Below are 21,977 nucleotides of genomic sequence, written 5' to 3'. Positions count from 1 at the left end.
CAGTCTTTTAGTGCCCTTTGGGCATAGTTCCAAATTGCCAGTGTCCCAATTTTGCCACATCCTCTCCAACATTTATTACTTTCCTTTGCTGTCATATTAGCCAGTCTGCTAGGTGTGAGGTGGTACCTCAGAGTTGTTTTGATTTGCATTTCTCGAATTATAAGAGATTTAGAATACTTTTCATGTGCTTATTGATAGTTTTGATTTTTTTTATCTGAAAACTGCCTATTCATGTTCCTTGTCCATTTATCAATTAGGGAATGGCTTAAAAAATCTTTTTCTTAATGTAATTCAGAAACCTATAAATTTATGTGTGGAGGTTATAATTATTCTTCTTCATTTGGAGTAGATATGGATTCTTTCAGTGAGGAATTAATGAGGCCTGTGGAAGAGGATGATCAAGTAGAAGCATCAGTAGGCTCTGGACCAGAAATATATTTACCTTGGCTTTCTCAGCATGTTCAGAGTACAGGTAAGTAGAAGTGACCAATGAGAAGTCTATGCAGAATTGAAAAACAAATATAGTAATTTGAGCTTTCTGATTATTTGGATTCTAGATAAGTTTACCATTTCATGAGAATTTCCTTATAAATCTTGTTCTTCCACGTGAAGTTGGCCTATTGTCCTTTTAGGGTTCCAGGGAAGTATACTTCTATACTATATATTATATATAGTTTAAATTCTTAACTCTGGATTAAATATTCAGGAAAGGGAATTGGATTGGGAGTCAGGCAGGAGACTTAGCTTCTAGACCTTATGCTACCAAATGCTGTTAGTGTGAACTTGGATAGATAACTTTTATCTTTTTGTTTCTTAGCTCCTTCATGTATAAATTGAGGGGCTTAAACTAACTGATTTTTTTGTAGTTTAGTTTTTATTTCATAATAATAAACTTAATTTTATTATTTAGCCATCCTAGTAGAAGGAAAAGGGAAATGAAATCCAAAGAGAATTACAGCAAATGAGATCATAAGGATTATAAGTATGAGAACAGATGAGGTTTCCAGGTGCTCTTCCTAGCCACAGAGAAATTATTTGATAGTTAAGCCAAAAACAAATTAAAAATATTCATAAGAGTTGGCCTCAGTCAGTAGTGGTGTTCTTTTTGCTGGTCTTGCCATTCCTAGAACTGAAGTGTTCCATGACTTCCACTATATTCTTACATCCTTTCACTCAGTTAAAGACCATATAATTATCATCCAGCCAATTAATCGGCAATACAGCTGAAAAACTGAGAGCCAGTTGGGTTGAGCCCAGAATTTGCCATATACAAGAAGCAAGAGCAGTGTACTTCAGTATGAAATTCCCATCAGAGACTGACTTGCCACCAATGCCATTATGGCATGTAAAGTCACCACTCAGGCACATGAACCTCAGAATGATTCTTTGACGTAAGCTCTAGGCAAAGTTCAAAAATCTTGGGAATAATATATATAAGCTCATTGTTTGTGATTCTAAAAATTAAAATGGCCCAACGAAAATGTAAAGCACTGGAAGATAAGTGATGACTTGTCAGATAGGTCTTAATAGTGTTGTTTTTTGGATTAGAGGTTGAAATAGATGACTGTGGAAGTTCCTTCTAGCTCTCAAATTATATAATTTTATTACCCCCAAATTAAATTCTGACAGTTTCTAGTATCTTCAGTGATTCTGATATGGAAGAAAAGGAAGATATACTTAAATGTGTAGGGATCTGAGCTCAGAATTAAAAAGAATATTTCTGAAAAATTCAAAGAAGGTGCATAACTGAGGAAAAATATAAGAGATTGAAGCAGATTTGTACAAATAATGTCAGAATTTTGAAAGTTTAGCCAAAGCTGAAGCTTGCAAAGAGTCATCATGAAGACTTCTCAGGGTTATGTGTTAGACTAACCAAACAGGATATATAAATGTATTGTTTGTGGCAAATGGTGTTAATGTTAAAAAAGACAGACTAGGCAGAACAGTTCAACTATTTTATTTCATATTTTCCTACAAGGAGAATGATCTTGGAAAGGGTAGGACAAATGATTAAGAGGAAATTTGAGCCAAAGATTGTCAAATAGATTGTAAGAGAATGCCTGTCTGGAGTAACTGAGCTAGTCACCTGGTTCAGACAAATGACATTCTGCGGGATTGAAATAAGATGCCAGTGAGATCAATGAAATGTCAATAATCTTTGTAGATTCTTGTCGGATGAAAAAGGTACTAGAAAACTAGAAATGATCAAATGTCCCTGTTTTCAAAAAGGAGAAAAAAAATGGATTCTATAAACATTAGACTATTGATATAGTTGATATGTATCCACATTGCCCCAGAGGCACTTTAGAGAGATTTATTAAATTTATGGTTTGTGAACACCTAGAAAGGAAGTGATCATTATTAGCATCTAGCATAGGTTCACTTAGAACAAGTCATGCCAGTGTAATCTTACTTATTTTCTTGATAGAATTGATAGGTAATTCTGTAGCCTGGGTATGTCTTAATTTCATCAAAACATTTGATAAAATTATCCTTCTGTACCCAGAAAATTTTGATTGATGGAGTGATATAACCCTGAAGAGAATGGTATAATGGCATGAAGCTTCACTCTTTCCTTCTCTTATTCAACATTTTATCATTATAATTCTAGCAGTGATTTTAGTTAGTCACTGGAGTTCTGCTATGGCAGCCTCTTAACAACTTTGAGGAGGTTCTGTCCAGGACTGTGTATAGGAAATTCAGATTGGTCCAGAATCTGATGTATGACCATAGCTCATCATCAGGACTTTAGGCCCTGTTGTTTTAAAAATTTAATAAGAAAAGCAGTAAAACAGGGATGTGGAACAGTTAGAGCTTGATCAGACATTGAAGAAGCCAAGGTTCTCCACTGCATTTTTAGCCATTATCAGCCCTCTTCACTTTTGTCTTGCTACTGAACTTTGATTATTGGAAGAGAGAGAGAGGCTGACAACTTCATGTAACTTTTCCTTACTTAAATCCGGTTTATGCCCAAGTCAAAAGGTATTACCAGTAATGTAATTTTGGTCCTCTTCAAATATGAAGGCCAACAACCAACCAATCAGTAGAAGTATTTGAAACAAACATGTTTTCTGCCAAAGCACAGTGTAATGAATAGGTCCTTATAGGAAGTCAGGAGAACCAGTTCCATAGAGTCTTACAGCTACCCCTGGAAATTAACTATGTGATCTTTATACAAGTCACTTCACCTCTAAAGCTCAATTTCCTTATCTGTAAAATGGGATGGGGGATAGGACAAGATCATTCCAGGTCTAACTTTCTTTGATTCTGTGATAGTGTCATAAAAATCTAATGTTAGGTAAAACGTTAGGGATAATGGATAACTGGCTGAATTGTGTTATATCAGAGTTTCCACACCTAAGATGAATGTAATTTTTTAAAAGTATTAATGATGTTCTCATAAAATAATCTTGGTCAAGGCAACCTTATATAGGGAATGTCTGTATTCACAAAATTAATTATTCTTTACTCTGTGGTGACTATCTGCTTAACTTTATTTTTTAAAGTGAGTCGTGGCTGTAAGGGGACAAATTTTGCTCAGACAACAAGCATTTGTTTAAACTTCATACGGGAAGCCCTGTTGAAACATCAATGGCAACGAGCCTCTGAGTTCCTGCAGTGTTATCTCCAGACCTTGGAGGACTTTAACAGCCAGAAACGGCAGGTGGCCCCAGAGGCAAGTGAGCAAATGATGGGAATAAGAGGGAGTCCGAGTTCCTTCTTCTCTTTTATTGAGGATGAGGAATTTTCTCAGGACTCAAAGATTTTTATTCAAAATGTTTTTGTTACATTTTAAAGAGTATTTTAAATAAAAGCAACTTCAACTGAAGGTTGTGTGCATAGATGAAAGGAGGATTTTCCCTATATGTTTGTGTTTGTAATGAAGTAGGATTTAAAAAGTGATGGGATGGTTGAATGAATAATTGTAAAATTTGCAAATCATCATGATTATCCCTTATTTGGAGACAGATCACCACCCATTGACTTCATAATTTCTGCTTCTTTTGACTATAATTGATGAAAAAAATCAGTTATTTGTTTATTTGCAAATTGAATCTGTATTATCTTGAGCAAATTACTTTACCTTATTGGGCTGTGATTCCTTAATCTCTCAAAAGGAATAATTGAACTAGAAAGTCAGTAAGGCTTAGCTCTAAAATTCTTTGATTCTGTGGTTTTGCCTTCTATAAATGAAATAAACATTCATTTCTGAATTGTGAAGAATGAACATTTAGATTATGTCAAGAAAAAGGACCAGTTCAGCATGTGGTGGGATTATTCTTGACTCATTCTACTATCTTATACTCTTTTACTAATCAGTTGCCACCTCTTGTTGATTCTATTTCCACAGCATCTCTCAAATCTATACCTTTTTTCCACCCAGAGAGCCCTATCCTTGGTTCAGTCCCTCATCTCCTCTCCCCTGGCCCATTGCAGCAGTCTCCTATTGGTCTTTTGGCTTCTAGCTTCTTCTTTCTCCAGGCCATTCTCAACATAATTGCAAAGGTGTCTTCTTTAAAGTACAAGTTTGACTGTCACCCCCTTCTCTAGAAATTTAATTGACTCTCTATTTTATTTAGGACAAAACTAAAAAAAACAAAAATTCTTTAGTGTGGCATTTAAAGCCCCCATGATTTGGCTGTAGTCTCCCTTTCTAGGTTTATTATTGCACATTACTGCTCTTATGCTTTTTATGTTTGATCTAAAGAGGTTCCCCAGGTATGACCTTCCATTTCCTGTATATGTGCCATGTTGGTAGATACTTCCTCCTCATCTTCCTCTCAGAATCCTACCTTCCTTCCTGCTTATCTTATAATTTTCAGTTCACGAGCTACCTCTTTTGGGTAGCCTTTCCTGATCCCCAGAGTTGACAGTGCTCACTCTTTCCTCCTACTTTCTATTATATATTATTATACTTATCCATTTATATCTTCTAGCTCTATATTTTGTCTTTATATATCCAGCACTGGGATAGTTCCTTCTTGACAGCAGGGGTTTAAAAATGTTTGCTGGATTGGATTTTCTTTTTTGAAAGTGAAAGAGAGAGGTGGAGGTGGTGGGGAAGGAGTACTTAACTGTTTTCAGAGTTCTGTGGTAAGTGTTGGGGATATAAATAGGAAATCAAGACAATCTATGTTCATAAGGAGCTAACATTTTACTTGAGGAGAAACAGCACATAAGGAGATTTCAGCTGTGAGTCAGATGGAAAGGCCAATGGTCATTAGGACATAGAGGCAAAACAGAGGATAATAAATTTAATTTCACAATAAGATTGTTTAGCCTAATGTAAGAAAAAGCTTCCTAGTTAGATTTTCAGGAAATTGAACTGTCATAATGGAATGAGTTCCTAGTAAATAAACAGGCTGGATGGCCACTTGTTGGGAATGTTATGGAGGCTATTCATGCAGCTCACAGCAGATCCCAAGACTATGTTTTAAGAATTTCAATTATAGCTTCCTTAAAGTGAACATTTTATGGTTAAATTAGAGAAAGAAGGAGAAAAAAAGGCAAAAATAAAGAAGCCCATCAGAAAGAAGAATCCTAAATCTTGGTGGGTAGGAATAACATAAAAGTAGGCTTAACTAAGTAAAGAGATTATTTTTATTAGGCTGGTGATACTCTTTTGCTGATAATTCTGTAGATTCAAATATAGTTTACTTTTGACTTTTCACATGCCTCATCCACTCTAGATGAAATGATTGGTCCCAGCTTTTTGGTAGTTTAATGTTTTGTAAAGTTTTTTGTTAAGGAAATAATGGGGTTTAATAATAGTTTTCTCTGCTAGAAATCGAAACTGGAAAGAATTTAACATTTTTAATCTTATCTTTTCCTCTTTATGCTACATTTTCTTGGCAGAACATTTGGAAATTGGGAAGTGAAATTTTATATCACCATCCCAAGAGTAATATTGAGACCTTCAGTGCCTTTGCTGACCGGATGAAAAATATTGGTGTCCAGAATTATTTAAAGGTAAGGAAAGACTTGTAGCACTGTAGGATCAATGATTTAGATCTCAAAGTGTGCTTAGAAGCCATCCAGTACCACTGTTTCATTTTACAAATGGGGAAACTGAGACTTATAGAGGTTAAGTGATTTGGCCAGAGTCACATATATAGTAAAATTGGATATAAACCCAGGTCTTTTGGACTTCCAAGTGCAATACTCCACCCACTGCACCATACTGACAATTAAGATCCCAGTGATGATGAAAAATTGATGGAAGGGAATAGGAAGGGATAGTGGAACCCCTAAGTGAATAAAAGGATGCTTCATGAAGAGTGACTCTAAAGCATCTATTACCTGACTTACTGTTTCTTTAGTTCTTTACACTATCCTCTCATGTTCTCTGGCCTTTTCTGGTCTTTGAGTATTTTCAAAAGGAAAATACCAAGACTCTCTTATTTGAATTTCTACCAGATTTCCAGAGAAGGATTTCAGAGTGAATGTGTTCTATAATTGTGGTTATGTTATATTATTCATTTTGTCATTCTCAATCATATTAATATTCCATCTCATTCATATAATAATAGAATTGTAATAAATGAAATTCTCAGGAGGCTATATTTAAAATTTTTTGAATATTAATTTATTGATGACTGATCAAGATTTCTAACTAGCCGTTGGACTCCCTCCACAGTCCAAACAGATGTCAAAACTTAAGCAGGTCCAAAAAAGAGAGACTGAGTGTGAGCATCCAGGCAACCAGGTTAGGCCAGAGAGGGCAGGGGCTTAAGTGTAAGTAGACTGGGGGGGGGGAGGGGGAGCAAGAAAGGGACAAAAAAAGAGTCTGACTTCCTTTCCCTGCATATCTGTATAGTCCTTAAGACATCATCATCCAGTCTTTCCCCAGGATATCCTAAGAGATTTCTGATTGGAAAACAGGTACCATAGGAAGTGACCTCAGAGGTGGCCTTACCACTTCATCACAAAAAAACGTGGATCTCAGGGGAATGGCAACACACCTTTTCCTCTTCACAATTGACTGGAACACCATGGGGGCTAGAGTTGATTTCATTATTGAGTTCTTGTTTATAGATAAATAAAGAATAGATTTCTACCTTGCCTATAAAAGATCTAAGCAAAAGAAGGGAGGACCCAACCCCGTTTCATAGTTTGGGGAAAGATTTTTCATGCTTTAAAAATCAAACTATTTTTGGAGGCCAATAAGAGAAACCAATTGTACATCATAATTCAATATTAATTTTCCATGGATGTCAACCTCTAACAGGACCTATCAGGCTAGACTTAATGACTAACTGATTCATGCTTGTTCCCCATGGACCAATCTAGCTATTTTTGGACAGGTTCATCACCAGGTTGGCTGCAGGGTGATTAATTTTCCCCAGCAACACCAAAAGATTATGAAATTATAAGGTATAACCATCTCATGTCAGTGAATGGAAGACAAAAAAGATTATAAATCAAGCCTTGGAGTAGTGAATTTATATTGCTTATTGTTTCACGAACATCAGTCTTGTCTTCTAGATTTAAGTTTCTTAACATCAGGGACTATTTATCAACCTTTTTTATATATTCCTGTAGTTCCTGTGTCTCATCTTATAATTTCCTTGATGTAAAGAATTCCTTTAGGATTCCTTCTTCAGATTGGAATTGACATTTTTGAGAGTATTGCCTTTATGGGATGATGGGACTTGCTGGGGTCATAAAGTCAGTGTGTGCCAGATGTTGGACTTGGATCCATGCATTCCTGATTCTGAGGCTACCTTTTTATTCCCTATTCTTTTCTGCCTTTCATATTTGAAACCCCATGACCCAGCATTTTTTTTTTCCTTGTAGATCTCTTTACAACATGCGTTATACCTTCTGCATAAGGGAATGGTTGAGGATGCTTACAGAAATCTAAACCAAGCAGAAAGCTGGAGATACGGTGAAATGTCTGCATCCCAAGAAAAATTAATTAAACTTATTCAGGCATATAGAGGACTTTTGGACTATTACACATGGTCTAAAAAGAGGACTGAACTGTCCAGATTTGGTGAGTAAATTTTAGGCTTTACCTTATGATATCTAGGAGTGGAAAGGACATTGTGAGATTATTTTATTCATCTCTAGACTTCATTTGTATATTGCAGAGAAAGGAAAATCTCTAGTAAAGGAAATTTCATCATTTCCTTTGGTATAATTTCTAGTATCTCAAAACTGTCCTAGATGGGAATCTTCATTGGCATCTACAAAACAATCAGTTGTTTTTTTAAAAATTTAACTGCCATTAATAGTTTAAAAATTGTTTTATCTTTACATAGTAATGACTTGTAGATGTGGATTTTCCTTCATGTAAACTTGTAATGAAGTCCATTTTGGTCATTTTGTAAGACTAATACATGTAAATGATAGTACGAGGTAAATTTTGTCAAACCGAACTGATTTTCCTGCAATTTAGTCCTTTCCATGCTTTTGTACCAACATTTCCATTTTCATTCAAGCATGATTATACCCATTTTCTACCACTGCTGGCATGTGAAACTTATATCCCAACTTTTCCTTTCAAACTGATAACCTTTCCTAGTCTTCCTATTATTGACTGTCATACCCTCAAGCTTCTAGATTTATATTCTTAGAACTTATTTTGATTTTAGTTTTGAGTCCATTGCTATTTATCAGTCCTTATGGCAGTTTCTTTCTTCAAAACCTTCTATTATTTCTGAGCTGCTAATCCTTAACTTTAAAAAAAATTTTTAATTTTAAACCTTTACCTTCTGTCTTGGAGTCAATACTGTGTATTGGCTCCAAGGCAGAAGAGTGGTAAGGGCTAGGCAATGGGGGTCATGTGACTTGCCCAGGGTCACACAGCTGGGAAGTGTCTGAGGCCAGATTTGAACCTAGGACCTCCGGTCTCTAGGCCTGGCCCTCAATCCTCTGAGCTACCCAGCTGCCCCCTCTTAACTCTTTTTTAAAAAATCCCTTACATCTTAGAATCAATACTGTCTACTGGTTCCATGGAAGAAGAGTGGTAAGGACTAGGCAATGGGGGTTAAGTGACTTGCCTAGGGTCATACAACTAGGAGGTGTCCGAGGACAGATTTGAAACCAGGACTTCAAATCTCTGGGCCTGGATCTCTATCTACTGAGCCACCCAGATGCCCCCTAATCCTTAACTCCTGAAGAGAGTCCACCATCTGATTTTTCTGCTGCTTCTGGGTTCCTAAGTGTCCCTGGAGAAAGTCATAAAATCCAATTGATTCACCTACTATAAACTTATAATGCTTAACCACAGCGGAGTCCTTATTGCTATTTGGAAATCCTTCCATAAAATCCATAAATTCATAAAATCTGTATTCCTAGAATGATTTGCACATTTTTTTCTTCTGTTCTCCAACTCCCAAGTATACCTATAACAGTTAGAACAAATGACTTCATTTCCTACTGGGTAGATTACAGCCATCTGATAGGAGCTTCTTCAACTCGACTCACAGTCCCAAAATTTCAGAGTTGGAAGGCATCTGATCCAACTAGTCCCTGGTACAATATATTTAATAAGTAGATGTCTAACTAGTGTCCTCCAGTGAATACGAACCTGCTATTTCTTGAAGTGTCTTTTTGCACTTTTGGATAGCTCTAACTTTTAGGAAGTTTTCCCTTCCATCAAGCCTAAATTTGTCACTATGCATCTTCTACCCATTTCTCCTGGTTTTGCCTTTTGAAGTTGAAAAGAACAAATCTAATCTCTCTTCCATATGACAGTCCTTTACCCACTTGGAAGATAACATGTTTCTCCTAATCTCTTCCAAGTCATCTTCTGGCTAAATACCCCCATTTTTTTCAATTGGCCTTTATTTTGTTTACCTTTGAGATCTTTCATTATCTTTTCAGCTTATTAATGTACTTCCTAAATGATGAAACTCAAAACTGAACCCAGCACACCAAATGTGGTCTGATTAGAGCAAAGTACCTTAGCATTTTCACCTCCCTATTTCTGGAAGCTTTCTTGGATTCTATTAGACACTATTGAGTCATTGAGATTGTAGGCAATTAAAACCCCCTAGATCTTTTTAAAATTAATGTTTTCCTCTCTCTCTCCATTTCTCTCCTTCCTTTCTGAGAGCATAGAGTATTCCACTTTATTCTTGTAACCCCAGGTTCTTACATGGTGCCTTGCCATAGTAGGTATTTTTTAAATCTTTGCAGTTAGCTTCTTGTCTCAGAGGTAAAAGTAAAAAAAAAAAGAAGAAGAAGATATTGCTTTGCTTTACTATCTTTGCCCAGGCTATTGTCTTTTTTTGTGCCCCTTATTTTGCTGTATCTTTTGGGTTCTGTCTTTTACTCATTTTGTCTTCTTTCATGTACCTTCAATTTTATCATTGCTATGAATGCTTTCCAATTTGATTTTTTTTTTTTAGTCTATAAGAAAAGTTTTCTGTGATATATCTGTGTCATCTCATCTCCCTCCTCATGGCTAAACTTCTTGGGAAAAGTGATCAATGCAAGAGTCCTCTATTTCTTTATCAACAACTCTTTTCTCCATGCCTTTTAATGTGCCTTGTGTCCCCATCACACTATTTGAAACTCTGTTTTCAAAGACTAGAAGGGTGACCTTTCTGTTCTAAATGGCCTTTACATGTCCCAAATCTGTTTTACTAGCCATGTGAGTTTGAATTTGGAGAAGTCACTTTGCTAATCTTCAATTATATCATCCATAAAACAGAGGTGATGCTTGTTTTGTCTACTTCACAGGTTATTAGAAAAGTATTTTATAATACTTAAAATACTGTAATTTTGTTTTTACTATACTAATTATTTGCCATATGTGGGGCAGTTAGATGACTCAATTGTTAGAGAACCAGACCTGGAGATGGGAGGTCCTGGGTTCAAATGTAACCTCAGACATTTCCTATTTATCCCTGGGCAAGTCACTTAACCCCCACTACCTAGCCCTTACTGCTTTTCTGCCTTGGAACAGAAGGACTGTAAGGGTTCCTGACTCCAGGCCTGAGCTCTATCTACTGAGACATTTAGCTGCCTCTGGCTGCATGGAATCTCATTTCTGCTTCATACCACCCATCTCACAGACTAATAATCTTCTTTTTCTACTCCTCTGTACATGTTACTATTTTATAACTTCAGCTGCTCCCTATTGCTTGCTAAAGTCCCAAGTCCTTAGTATGACATTTAAGTCCCTTTGTCATAGGATGCCAGCTTATCTTTGTAGTTGTAGCTCCTCGTACTTCCCTGTAAGGGGGTAGAAAATGTGAGGATTTTTTTATAAAAGGTTGGACTGGATTATTTAAGAATAGTGTTGCTGGGAATTTTTATGAAATTTCAAAGATATTTTATTTTACAATTTATAAAATATAGAAAGAGTGAAGTAAGAAAATCAGAGAGAGGATAGGGTAAGATATCTAGCCTACGTACTAAGTATTTTGCTCTGGTACCTGGCTCAACCTAGGCAGGGGAGTTTAGTCCTTAGTCAGAGAGGCTTCGACTTTGAGCCAAGGACTTGGGGATGCAGGGAGCCTCTCTCAAGAGAATAGGTCCCTTCTGAGGCAGTCTCTTCAGAAAATCCAGGAAAGGAGTCAGCGCTTTCACTCACCACATGTCAGTCCAAAAGGAAGAGACTTAAGAACAGTCTCACCAAATCCAAGGTTTCAGGTCCAGTAAGCAGATTCTTCATCAACCTCCATCTTGAACTCAGAACTCTGAAGAAGTCACTCAGAAGTCCCAAGCACAAAGAACTTCCTCTCACAGGAAGTTGTAACTCCTTTAAAAGACGCTTCTTTGCGTTACTTCCTGTGCCTTCCTCTACTTTACATGGACAAATCTTAGTCTAAAGCTTTGCTTAGGATTACCCAGGGGGCAGTCAGTCGATTCTGATTTGTCACCCACTATTGCACACATGGGTCACAGACCTCCCCCACTCAATTGTGAGTGGGGTGTTTACACTTTTGGTGATTAAATCTAAAAATGGGCAGGGAGAGTTAATTTAATCTTCACATCCCACAGCACATTCTGTACTTTGGCAAAGCCCAGGCATGGCCCAGCTTCTTCCAATTCTCTGCTTGTTCATGTTATCCCCCAGATCTGGAATTTCTACCCTGTTGTCTGTTTCCTCCCTCTTGCTGCCACCCTCTCCTCCCCCAAATCCCCCCCCCACCCCCCGCTTACTGAAATCTTGTCTTTCAAGACCTAGTTCAAATATCATTTCTTTTATGAGCCATTTTCTGTCCTCTCCATCCCCATCTGAAAATAGCTTTTCCTTCCTCAAACCTTGACTAGCCACCCTCTGTGCTCATTCCCTTTCTTAGGAATTCACCATGGTCTGTTTTGTATTTTAGTTATGTATATTTTATATGCCTCCTGCTAGATTGCAAACTTCAGTAGGTCAGGGATAGTGTCTTACCTGTATGTCATCCTTTGTACCTGGCATACAGTTTGATAAATGGTGGTTAAATTTGGTATTCAATTTCTAACTCTATCCTAGTCAAAAGATATGTAGAACATCTATTATTTTGCATTTTTCATGTCACTTCTTAGTCTGCTGTTTCCCCACCACCTCCCATTGCCAAATCTCCACAGACACTGGCTAAGTTCTGGTACTAAGAGACATTTTCTTCCCTTTTTTTGGGGGGGGGGGTAGAGGTTTGAGGGATGCTGGTCCCTTAGAGCTTTTGCTTCTAGGTGTCTAAATAACTTTGAAAATTCAATCTTTGGACAGATACAGACGGTTTTGCCACCAATGCAGCAACCCAGGACATGCACAGCTACTTCCGACAGGCATCAGTAAATCTTCATGAGATCATTAAAATCCCTGGAATATGGGACCCTTTTGTAAAGAGTTATGTAGAGGTAAGCAGATTACTCAAAGTATAATTGGTTCTTCCTTCATTTTCATAAGTATATTTAAAAAATTTATATTCAAAGACTTTCCTTAATCTTTAATAGCCCAGAAGGAAGATTATATAAAAAATCCTTAAATATGAATTTTTAAAAAACCCTTACCTTCTGCCTTAGAATCAATACCATGTATTGGTTCCCAAGCAGAAGAGCTGTAAGGGCTAGTGGTAAGGGTAAATTTTATGGTTGAGACGGAATATATTTTAGTTGCTTGCCAGGGATTTAAATTCTAAATTCCAATGACATACTCAAATCCGAATGGAATTTTATGGTAGTTTATTTACAATAGAAGGAAGAAAAATTAAGAGTGAGAGAGAGAGAAAAGGGAAGGATAGCTGCCCCAGCCTGGTCTGAACCCAGCAGGAATTCAGAGGCCTCAGCCAAGGGACTTTTCCGGAGGCTGTTTCCTCCTGAAAAGCCAAGGAAAGGGAGTCTCAAGAGATGGGCCTTCCCAGAGGCTGTTGCCTCCAGAAAAGCCAAGGAAAGGGGAGTCAACCTTATAACTCACCACATGATTATCTAAGGAAAGCAGTCTGAGGTCTCATGCTCAGGCTCCTCCAAGTCAAGTTCCACTGCCAAGTACCCCCTCATAGGAAGTGACATGAAATATAAAGGCAGTTCTTTATGTCACTTCCTGTGTCTCACATGTACCAAGGGTGGCTTAAATTTGGCTTTAGACAGCCCAGGGGGTCAGTCAGTTGTTTCTGATTTGTCACTTGCTGGCACACGGGGTCATAGACCTTCCTCCTCCACCCTTAATACTTAAGTGGGGGTGTATACATTCCTGGTTGCTAAAATTCTAAAGACTAAGCAGGGTGGAGTAAATCTAAAATTCACAATCCCTCCCCACCCCATGATGATTGGGGGACTAGTCTCCCCAGTTGATCACTTAACATAATCATCTTGTACCTCTAAATATTCTAACTACAGGTGCATACGAAATTTTACCTTCTAAGAGGAAACTACAACAGTTAGAGATAAGAGGGGAATAGAAGAGAGAGACAGCAAAACCAGTGTTTTGCTGGGCACATTGACAAAAACCAATTAGGGGGCAGTCCCCTTTTGGCATAAGAGTATACATTCAAATAAATGTTTAATCAACCACACCCAAAGTTCATTCTGGATCTTCGTGATGTAGTGTAGGTTTTGCAGGCATCTTTCTGCAAATAGTTCATTCTCTGGATTTTAGGAGTTAGCAAGCTTCTTTCCTTGAAGATCTTTCTTGAACAAAATTTGTAAATCTTGGATTTTTATGAAAATACACTAGGCAACGGTGGTGAAGTGGCTTGCCCAGGGTCACACAGCTAGGAAGTGTCTGAGGCCAGATTTAAACCCAAGACCTCCCCTCTTTAGGCCTGGCTCTCAATCACTGTGGTACCCAGCTGCCTCCATGAATGTTTATTTTACTAGTATGCTATGAACATTATGTATTCACTTTCACTGATTATTTATTTTTTAAAATCTTTACAGTTTGATAAATGGTGGTTAAATTTGGTATTCAATTTTTAAAAGTTTTTAAAAAAATTTTTAAAATTAATTTTGAATATTTTCCCATGGTTACCTGATTCATGTTCTTTTCCACCCCTCCTCTCTTTCCCTTCCCCCTCCTGAAGCCAACAATTCAATTGGGTTTTACATGTTGATCAAGACCTATTTCCATATTATTAATAAATCATTTAGAGTTTACATCCCCAATCATATCACCATTGAACCATGTGATCAAGGAAATGTCTTCCTTCGGTGTGTTTTGACTCCTACAGTTCTTTCTCTGGATGTGGGTGGCGTTCTTTTTCACAAGCCCCTCAGAATTGTCCTGGATCATTGCATTGCTGCTAGTAGAGAAGTCCATTACATTCGATTGTGCCACAGTGTATCAGTCTCTGTGTACAGTGTTCTCCTAGTTCTGCTCCTCTCACTCTGCATCACTTTCTGGAAGTCTTTCCAGTTCACATGGAATTCCTCCAGCTCATTATTCCTTTTAGCACAATAGTATTCCATCACTAATAGATACCACAATTTGTTCAGCCATTCCCCAGTCGAAGGACACCCCCTCATTTTTCAATTTTTTTGCCACCACAAAGAGTGTGGCTATGAATATTTTTGTATGTGTATTTACTATATGTCTTTAAATTAATACCAACTATTGGTTCCAAGGCATAAGAGAAGTAAGGGCTAGGCAACTGGAGTTAAATGACTTGCCCAAGATCACATAGCTCAAAACTGTCTGAGGTCAGATTTGAACTTAGGACCCTGTATTTCTAGGCCTCTATCCACTGAGCCACCAGCTGCCCATGATAATTGATTTTTTTTTTAACCAAATATTTAGAATTGCGTACGATTCCTTTTTTCCCCTCTCTTGGTTATCAAGACTCAGATGGTGGTGAAATTGTAGATGCCAATTCATAGCATAGATTTAGAGCTGGAATGAAACCTAGAAATAATAATAATAATAATAATAATAGAGTAACCTCACTTTACAGATGAGAAAACTGAGACCCAGTTAAATAATGTGTCCACAGTTACATAGATTGCTGAGCTGGGATTTTAAACCTAGGCCTTTGAACTCCAAATCTAGGATGCTATCCAATGCATTATGACACATTCCAATTCTTTGTTACTATTTGAGAGCCCAAAAGAAAGCAGATTTTAATACCTTGGAGTGTGTAGCATCAGTTAAAATTTTAAAAGATCTGAAAACGGGTCATATAATCAGGAAAAAAGACTTATTCAAAAATATTTATAGCTACACTCTTTGTGGTGGCCAATAATTGGAAAATGAGGGGGTATCCATCAATTGGGGAATGGCTGAACAAATTGTGTTATCTGATGGTGATGGAATACTATTATCCTGAAAGGAATAAAGAACTGGAGGAATTCCATGTGAACTGGACTGACCTCCAGAAATTGATGCAGAGTGAAAGGAGCAGAACCAGGAGAACATTGTACACAGAGACGAATACACTGTGGCACAGTCGAATGTGATGGACTTCTCTACTAGCAGCAATGCAATGATCCAGGACAATCCAGAGGAATTTAGGAGAAAGAACACTATCCACATCCAGAGAAAGAACTGTGGGAGCAGAAACGCAGAAGGAAAACATAGGATCGATCACACAGTGTGATAGATATATGATTAGGGCTTTGATGTTAAAAGATCACTCTACTACAAATATGAATAACATGGAAATCAGTTTTGAACAATGATACATGTATAACCCAGTGGGACTGCTTGCCAGTTCCAGGAGTGGAGAGAAAGAGTGGAAGGAGAGAATATCAATCATGTAACCATGGAAAAATATTCTAAATAAAAAATAGTATCATAGACTTATGATGAATTGCAGTGCTTGACTGAGTTATGTCAATACTGTGAGATAGTTGTGGTTAATTTTCAGTAGTTTGATGCTGACCTTTCCCTATTTATTTTTTGGTGAAGGGTTGTGACACCATGGTTATCATTCAAGTGCAAAAGGGTACTTGGAACTGAGGTACTTGGGCAGCAAGGTCTGAAGATGGTGATGGCTGAGAAAATTACTCATTAGGTACAAAACTCACAAAAGTTACTGACCCATTCTGGTAATTATTGAATTTGTAAAGCCATGGGGAAGTTATCCACACCAAACATGGTGGACAATGAACCAGGAACCTGAGTGGAAGCGAGGACCCTTAAAAAAGAATGCGTATTTTTGCAGTTCTTTCTTTTGGCATAAGAATGAGTTTTTGAACTTGGATGTGTTGCTTTGAAGTTCTCCACCCCTTAAGGACACAGCTGGTGATCAAGAGCGTGGGGCTTGGAATCAGTTAAAGTTTAGTCTCAGATACTTACTAGCTTTTTATGATTAACTTAACTGTTTTTTGCCTCAGTTTCCTCAAACTATCAAATGGGGATGGTAATAACAGCACCTACCTGCAGGAGTTGATATGAGGATAAATCAAGGTAATATTTATAAAAAGTGCTTAGCAAAGTGCCTAGGACATAGTAGTTGCTATATAAATACTTATTCCCTTCCCTTCCTCCCCTTCAGAATTCCCATGGAAATTTTTGGGCCCTTTAGGAATAGCCTTATGGTACAACCTATTGCTGGCAGTGCTTCCCACCTTTCCTAGTGATAAAATTGTACTTGGAATGAATGAAAATTGTATTGCTGGTTAAGGTTTTAGTATAACATTCTCCTATCAGAAAGGAAGCTTTTATAGAGTAAAGTCCATTGAAAGCAAAATTTGCAATTTTTCTGCTCCCAGCACTATATTCCATTTCTGTGTTTAATGTGCCCAAATGAAACAATCAAGCATGCTATAGTCTTTTACTAAGTCAGTAATGCAGTCTTCAGAAATCTAATTAACTTTGCTGTTGGAGATATGTCCTTAATGTTTTTGACTTATCCTGTCGGTGACTTTCATTTCTTTATAGATGCTCGAATTCTATGGAGATCAAGATGGAGCCAGACAGGTGCTCAATGATTACGCATATGATAACAACTTCCCATCTAATCCAAATGCTCACATCTACTTATACAAATTTTTGAAGAAAGAAAAGACACCAGAAGATAAATTGATTAATGTACTTAAGGTATAACATTTTAAAGTCTCAATTAGATCTTGAATATTAATAAAAATTCTTAAGTAGAAGTTTTCATTTGCTTTTGCTAAAAGATATTAATAAAATTTGTATTCAAATTTTACTCAAAATATGATATTCTTAAAATCTTAAAATATAAGAGAAAGATAAGTACTTTTTTTCTTCCATACCTCGCTTATAGTAAACATCTATAATTAACTCTCACTCTGAGAGTAGGAGCCTAAGGATGAGGAGAGAAATCTCTTATGATAGTTGACATAGCAGTCATTACAAGTGGTCCCCAAATTGCATAGATTTAGCCTGAATATGAATGACAACCAAGGAAATTTGTTGTACCAAGGGTCCACAAAAATTTCCCTTTCCTTTTAGTTTTTGCTATTTAAGATTTCCCTTTAATTTCCTCTCATCTGTACCTGAATCTCCACACCAACCATGGCCTCCACTTCCCTCCTTTCCTATTCTAGTCCAAAGAATATATGCATTCTTTGAAGTGGTGATTGCAAAGACAAGGATTGAGCAACACATTGGGATTCTTACACATTATTTTCTCCCCTCTACCAGAGCCTTTGCAATAGACTGTACACAGAAGTCTTGGTCCTTCTCTTATTCCATTTCCAAGATCTCCCCCCAGTGGTTTTGTGTTTGCTCTTATGACAAAATGTTTAGGGAACTTATTGAGTCTGTGTATATACCCACTGATCTACTATTATCACTTATAGATGCTACCTTTGTCTTCCCCTTTAGGGTAAGATTTCTTTTCTTGCCCAGGTTTTCTTTTCTTGAACTTGTTTTTAAAAAAAGAAATTGACAACTATTTCAATATAATTGGTTTCCTTTATAATGCTATATATTTTATACATTTAAAAACATTATTTTGAGATGAAATACCATAGACTTCTTCAAACTTCCAAAGGCCATGATATAAAAAAAGTTAATCCACATTATAGAGTCTAACAAAAAAATGAAAACAGACAATTGTAGGGATAATATGATATTGAACTTTTTTGTCCTTTGTTGTCTTTAGAAGACTTCCAGAGAAATAAATACTTTGATTCAGGGATAGGAGATTAAAGAACTAAGACTATATCCTGTTTGGTCATTGGCCAGGAGAAGAGGAAAAACCCTGTTTGAAACCAACAAACAGATGAAGACTGTGGAAAGCCAAATCTCTGGTGCTCTCAAAAGAAATAATATCACGGAGTCTTCTTGAATTCAGAAGGACTCTCAGAGATTTTTTGTAGCAGAAAGACCTGGTTTATGAGGCTAATAAGTCAGTGGAATCATATAAATATAGTTTGCTTAGATTTTTGAGAACTATTTGGCAAAATCTCTGCCATTCTTGTGAGAAAAAGAGATGTTGTCTTGTTTTATGTACTACTTCTATTATATAGATTCAGAACTAATTGAATAGTTGGGCCTCAAAGAATATTGATTAGTGGCTTGATGACAACTTATAAGGAGGCCTCTATTGAGGTGGCCACATAGTTTCACTTTCAGCCCTATACTAGTTATTATTTTTATCAATGACTCAGTTAAAGGATATGCTTAATAATTAATAATTATACAAATTAGTAATAACCCAAAACTGGAATGGGAAAAGGATAGCTATGTTAGAGGCAAGATTTTTTTTTTTACAATATATATATATCAGTCTTATTTACTTGATTTCTCCACATTTGTTCCCCTTTTTAGGCTTCCTAAATTTATTGCTATGCCTGGTACTTAGTTATTTTCTATATCCTGAGTGTTGGTCTTTGTAGCCACCTGGTGGCACCAAAAATCAACTATTTTTATAGGATACAAACTATCTCTTAGCAAATTGTTTTTTAAGAATTAGAATCTCAGTTAATTTTTTGTGTTATTTTCCCAAATCTGTGAGGCTAACATAACTGACTTTCTTAATAACTGCTCAAATTGTGTTGTGGTTCTTAAAAAAAATGGCTTTAATGATATTAGATATACTTTCTTTAACAGATTTTTTTTTAAACCCTTACCTTCCATCTTAGAATCAATCCTAGGTATTGGTTCCAAGGCAGAAGAATGGTAAGGGCTAGGCATGGGGGTCAAGTGACTTGCCCAGGGTAACACAGCCAGGAAGTGTCTGAGGCCAGATTTGAACCCAGTATCTCCCATCTCTGGGCCTGGATCACAAACCACTAAGCTACCCAGCTGCCCCCCCCCCCCTTAACAGATTTTTTTTTTTTTAAAGACAAGCTAATAAAATTGACTGCATTGTGATCTGAAAAGTTCCTTGAAATTGTGGGACTAAGTCAACCTATCAAGAAAAAAATGAAATTATTATAAGTATATTATAATGAGAAATGTGGTATTTTGACTTGAAATTCTAGTTTTTCATATGCAATGTATAATACCACTATGTAGTTTATATACATTTGACTGTGTACCTATATTGGTATGGTACTTAACAATTTTCAAATTGAGTTAATATATGTTATTTAATTCTCACACTAATCCCATGAAATAGAGCAGAAATTTTTAACTCCATGTAAAAAATAACCTCCCTGAGCTTCAGTTTCTTTAAGTGATTTGCCTAAGGGCTAGTGTAAGTGAATGTATATCAGAATGGATGAAAAAATTAATGAGCAATTATTAATAATATAATAATAGTATTTACATAGTGTTTTTAGACTTGCCCAATGCTTTACAAAAGTTACCTCGGTTTATCCTCACAACTCTGGGAAGTAGGTATTTATCTCCATTTTACAGATGAGAAGAAAGTAAACCAATTCAGGCCTTCCTGACCCCAGGTCCAGTCTCTCTCTTCAGCACCACCCAACTGACTCTTATTAGGCCCCTATTATAGGTTTTTACTACTACTATGATTATTACCATGCTTTTGACTTCCTGTTTTGTGTTCCTTTTTACCAAACCAGGCTGCTTATGTTAAGGGCCATTTTAATGCTTTCAGAATGTCTTGTATTTCTCAGCAAATTGATTATTAAATGCTTAAGGAACTAAACACCTGGCAACAAAGGCATTGTGCCTTTGCAGGAACATTCCCCAGACAAAGCCCTTACATTCACTTTTCTTGGAAACTTCATTTTAAGTGAGTGTTGCATAACTTCTTATAATCAATAGCTATTACAAATTAACCTAGCTTAATTTTTTACCTTGAAAAATTTTGTCAATTGTTTTCATCAGCATTGATTTTTTAAAAAATGAGGGAATATCAATGTGATTTTGGAAACCAACTGGATTATTTTGTTGGTAAAAATAAACCAAACTGCTTCATTATTGGCAGGAAAGATTTTTGCAAAATTATAGAGGACACACTTTTGACCAGCCAAAACAAGATGAAAGCAAAACATCTTAAAGTTTTGTTTTTCAGAGAAAAAAATGTTTGTTGAAAAAGAGGGGGAAGATACTTTGAAATGAGATGAAATCTTAGAAATGACCAGCTGATGTGGTAATAACAATAAGTACCATTCTTTTTTTCAGATTTTGCATCAGATTGTGCCTTCTCATAAGATTATGCTAGAATTTCACACATTACTTAGAAAGTCTGGTAAGTCATTTTAGTATATATCTTCCTTCCTTTGTGTAAACTAACTGTAGCCTGTCCAGGTTTTTGCTAGGGTCAGTCAAAGGCCAATGAAGGAAATCACTGCATAGTTATTTTAAAATTATTTATATAATCTATCCATTATAATTATTACTAAGATCATTTTCAGTGATTAAAAAGACATGCATATTAATAAAAAGAAACATTAAGTCATTTCTAAGCACAAACTATTTCTGGGGTCTCTCTGTAGCTGAAGACTTCCATTGCATAGGAAGAAAGCCCATCATCTGTTACTTGTATTACATTCCTAAGAAACATTGTCCTCTTTCATGTTGTACTTCACTTTTGACCTTTTCACTAATCATTAATTCTTCTATCTGAATGAAAAGGAGAGAAACAAAATCCTGGGCAACTTAGGAAAAAGGTTTATAGAGGAGGTTGAATATTTGGCTCATGTTTAAACTTCAGAACTACCCATGTGTGATTATCCATATTTTCTATCACCATGACAGTATTATGTTCTCCTTTCAGTATTACCAAGAATGGAAATTTTGTGTTGAGTTTTTTTTTCAGTAATGAGAATTTACAGGCATCAAATCCACAGCATTGGCTTTATTAGAAGCAAACTAACCAATTTAATTAACCATACACAAACACTTACAAAATCATGTACCAAGCAATGCTTTGTGTTCTTTTCATTTGTATTCTTTTTTAAAAATCTAATTAATTAACTAATTAAGATGGTTACATGATTTGTAATCTTCCCCATCTCCCTTCCCTTCCCACCTGTTGGGGCTGACAAGCAACTCTACTGGGTTACATATGTATCATTGTTTAAAATCTATTTCCATGTTATTATTTGCAGTAGAGAGATCTTTTAACATCAAAACCCTAATCATATCCCTTTTGAACCACATGATAGATCACACGTTTTATTCTGGATCTCTACTCCCACAGTTCTTTCTCTGGATGTGGATAGCGTTCTTTCTCATAAGTTCCTCTGGATTGTCCTGGATCATTGCATAGAAT

General features: G+C 36.4%; 2 protein-coding genes across 3 annotated transcripts in view; both read left to right on the top strand.

Annotated features, from left to right (window-relative positions):
• HHIPL2 (HHIP like 2) overlaps positions 1–21,977 on the top strand; it is a 148,858-nt gene that overhangs the window by 85,426 nt on the left and 41,455 nt on the right. The window lies entirely within an intron of this gene.
• LOC100024925 (TATA box-binding protein-associated factor RNA polymerase I subunit A) overlaps positions 1–21,977 on the top strand; it is a 35,522-nt gene that overhangs the window by 6,179 nt on the left and 7,366 nt on the right. The window contains exons 2-8 of the mRNA XM_001375986.4: positions 350–472; positions 3,507–3,676; positions 5,857–5,970; positions 7,798–7,996; positions 12,671–12,801; positions 17,258–17,416; positions 20,885–20,951. Coding sequence (XP_001376023.1) covers positions 352–472; positions 3,507–3,676; positions 5,857–5,970; positions 7,798–7,996; positions 12,671–12,801; positions 17,258–17,416; positions 20,885–20,951 — 961 coding nt within the window. The 5' untranslated portion in view covers positions 350–351. The remainder of the gene's footprint in view (positions 1–349; positions 473–3,506; positions 3,677–5,856; positions 5,971–7,797; positions 7,997–12,670; positions 12,802–17,257; positions 17,417–20,884; positions 20,952–21,977) is intronic.

This window comes from Monodelphis domestica, chromosome 2 (genome assembly GCF_027887165.1).
Source record: "Monodelphis domestica isolate mMonDom1 chromosome 2, mMonDom1.pri, whole genome shotgun sequence".
In the NCBI taxonomy this organism is placed as follows: Eukaryota; Metazoa; Chordata; class Mammalia; order Didelphimorphia; family Didelphidae; genus Monodelphis; species Monodelphis domestica.
The sequence above is the reverse complement of the archived record's forward strand: the minus strand, read 5'-3'. Positions and strand labels throughout refer to the sequence as shown.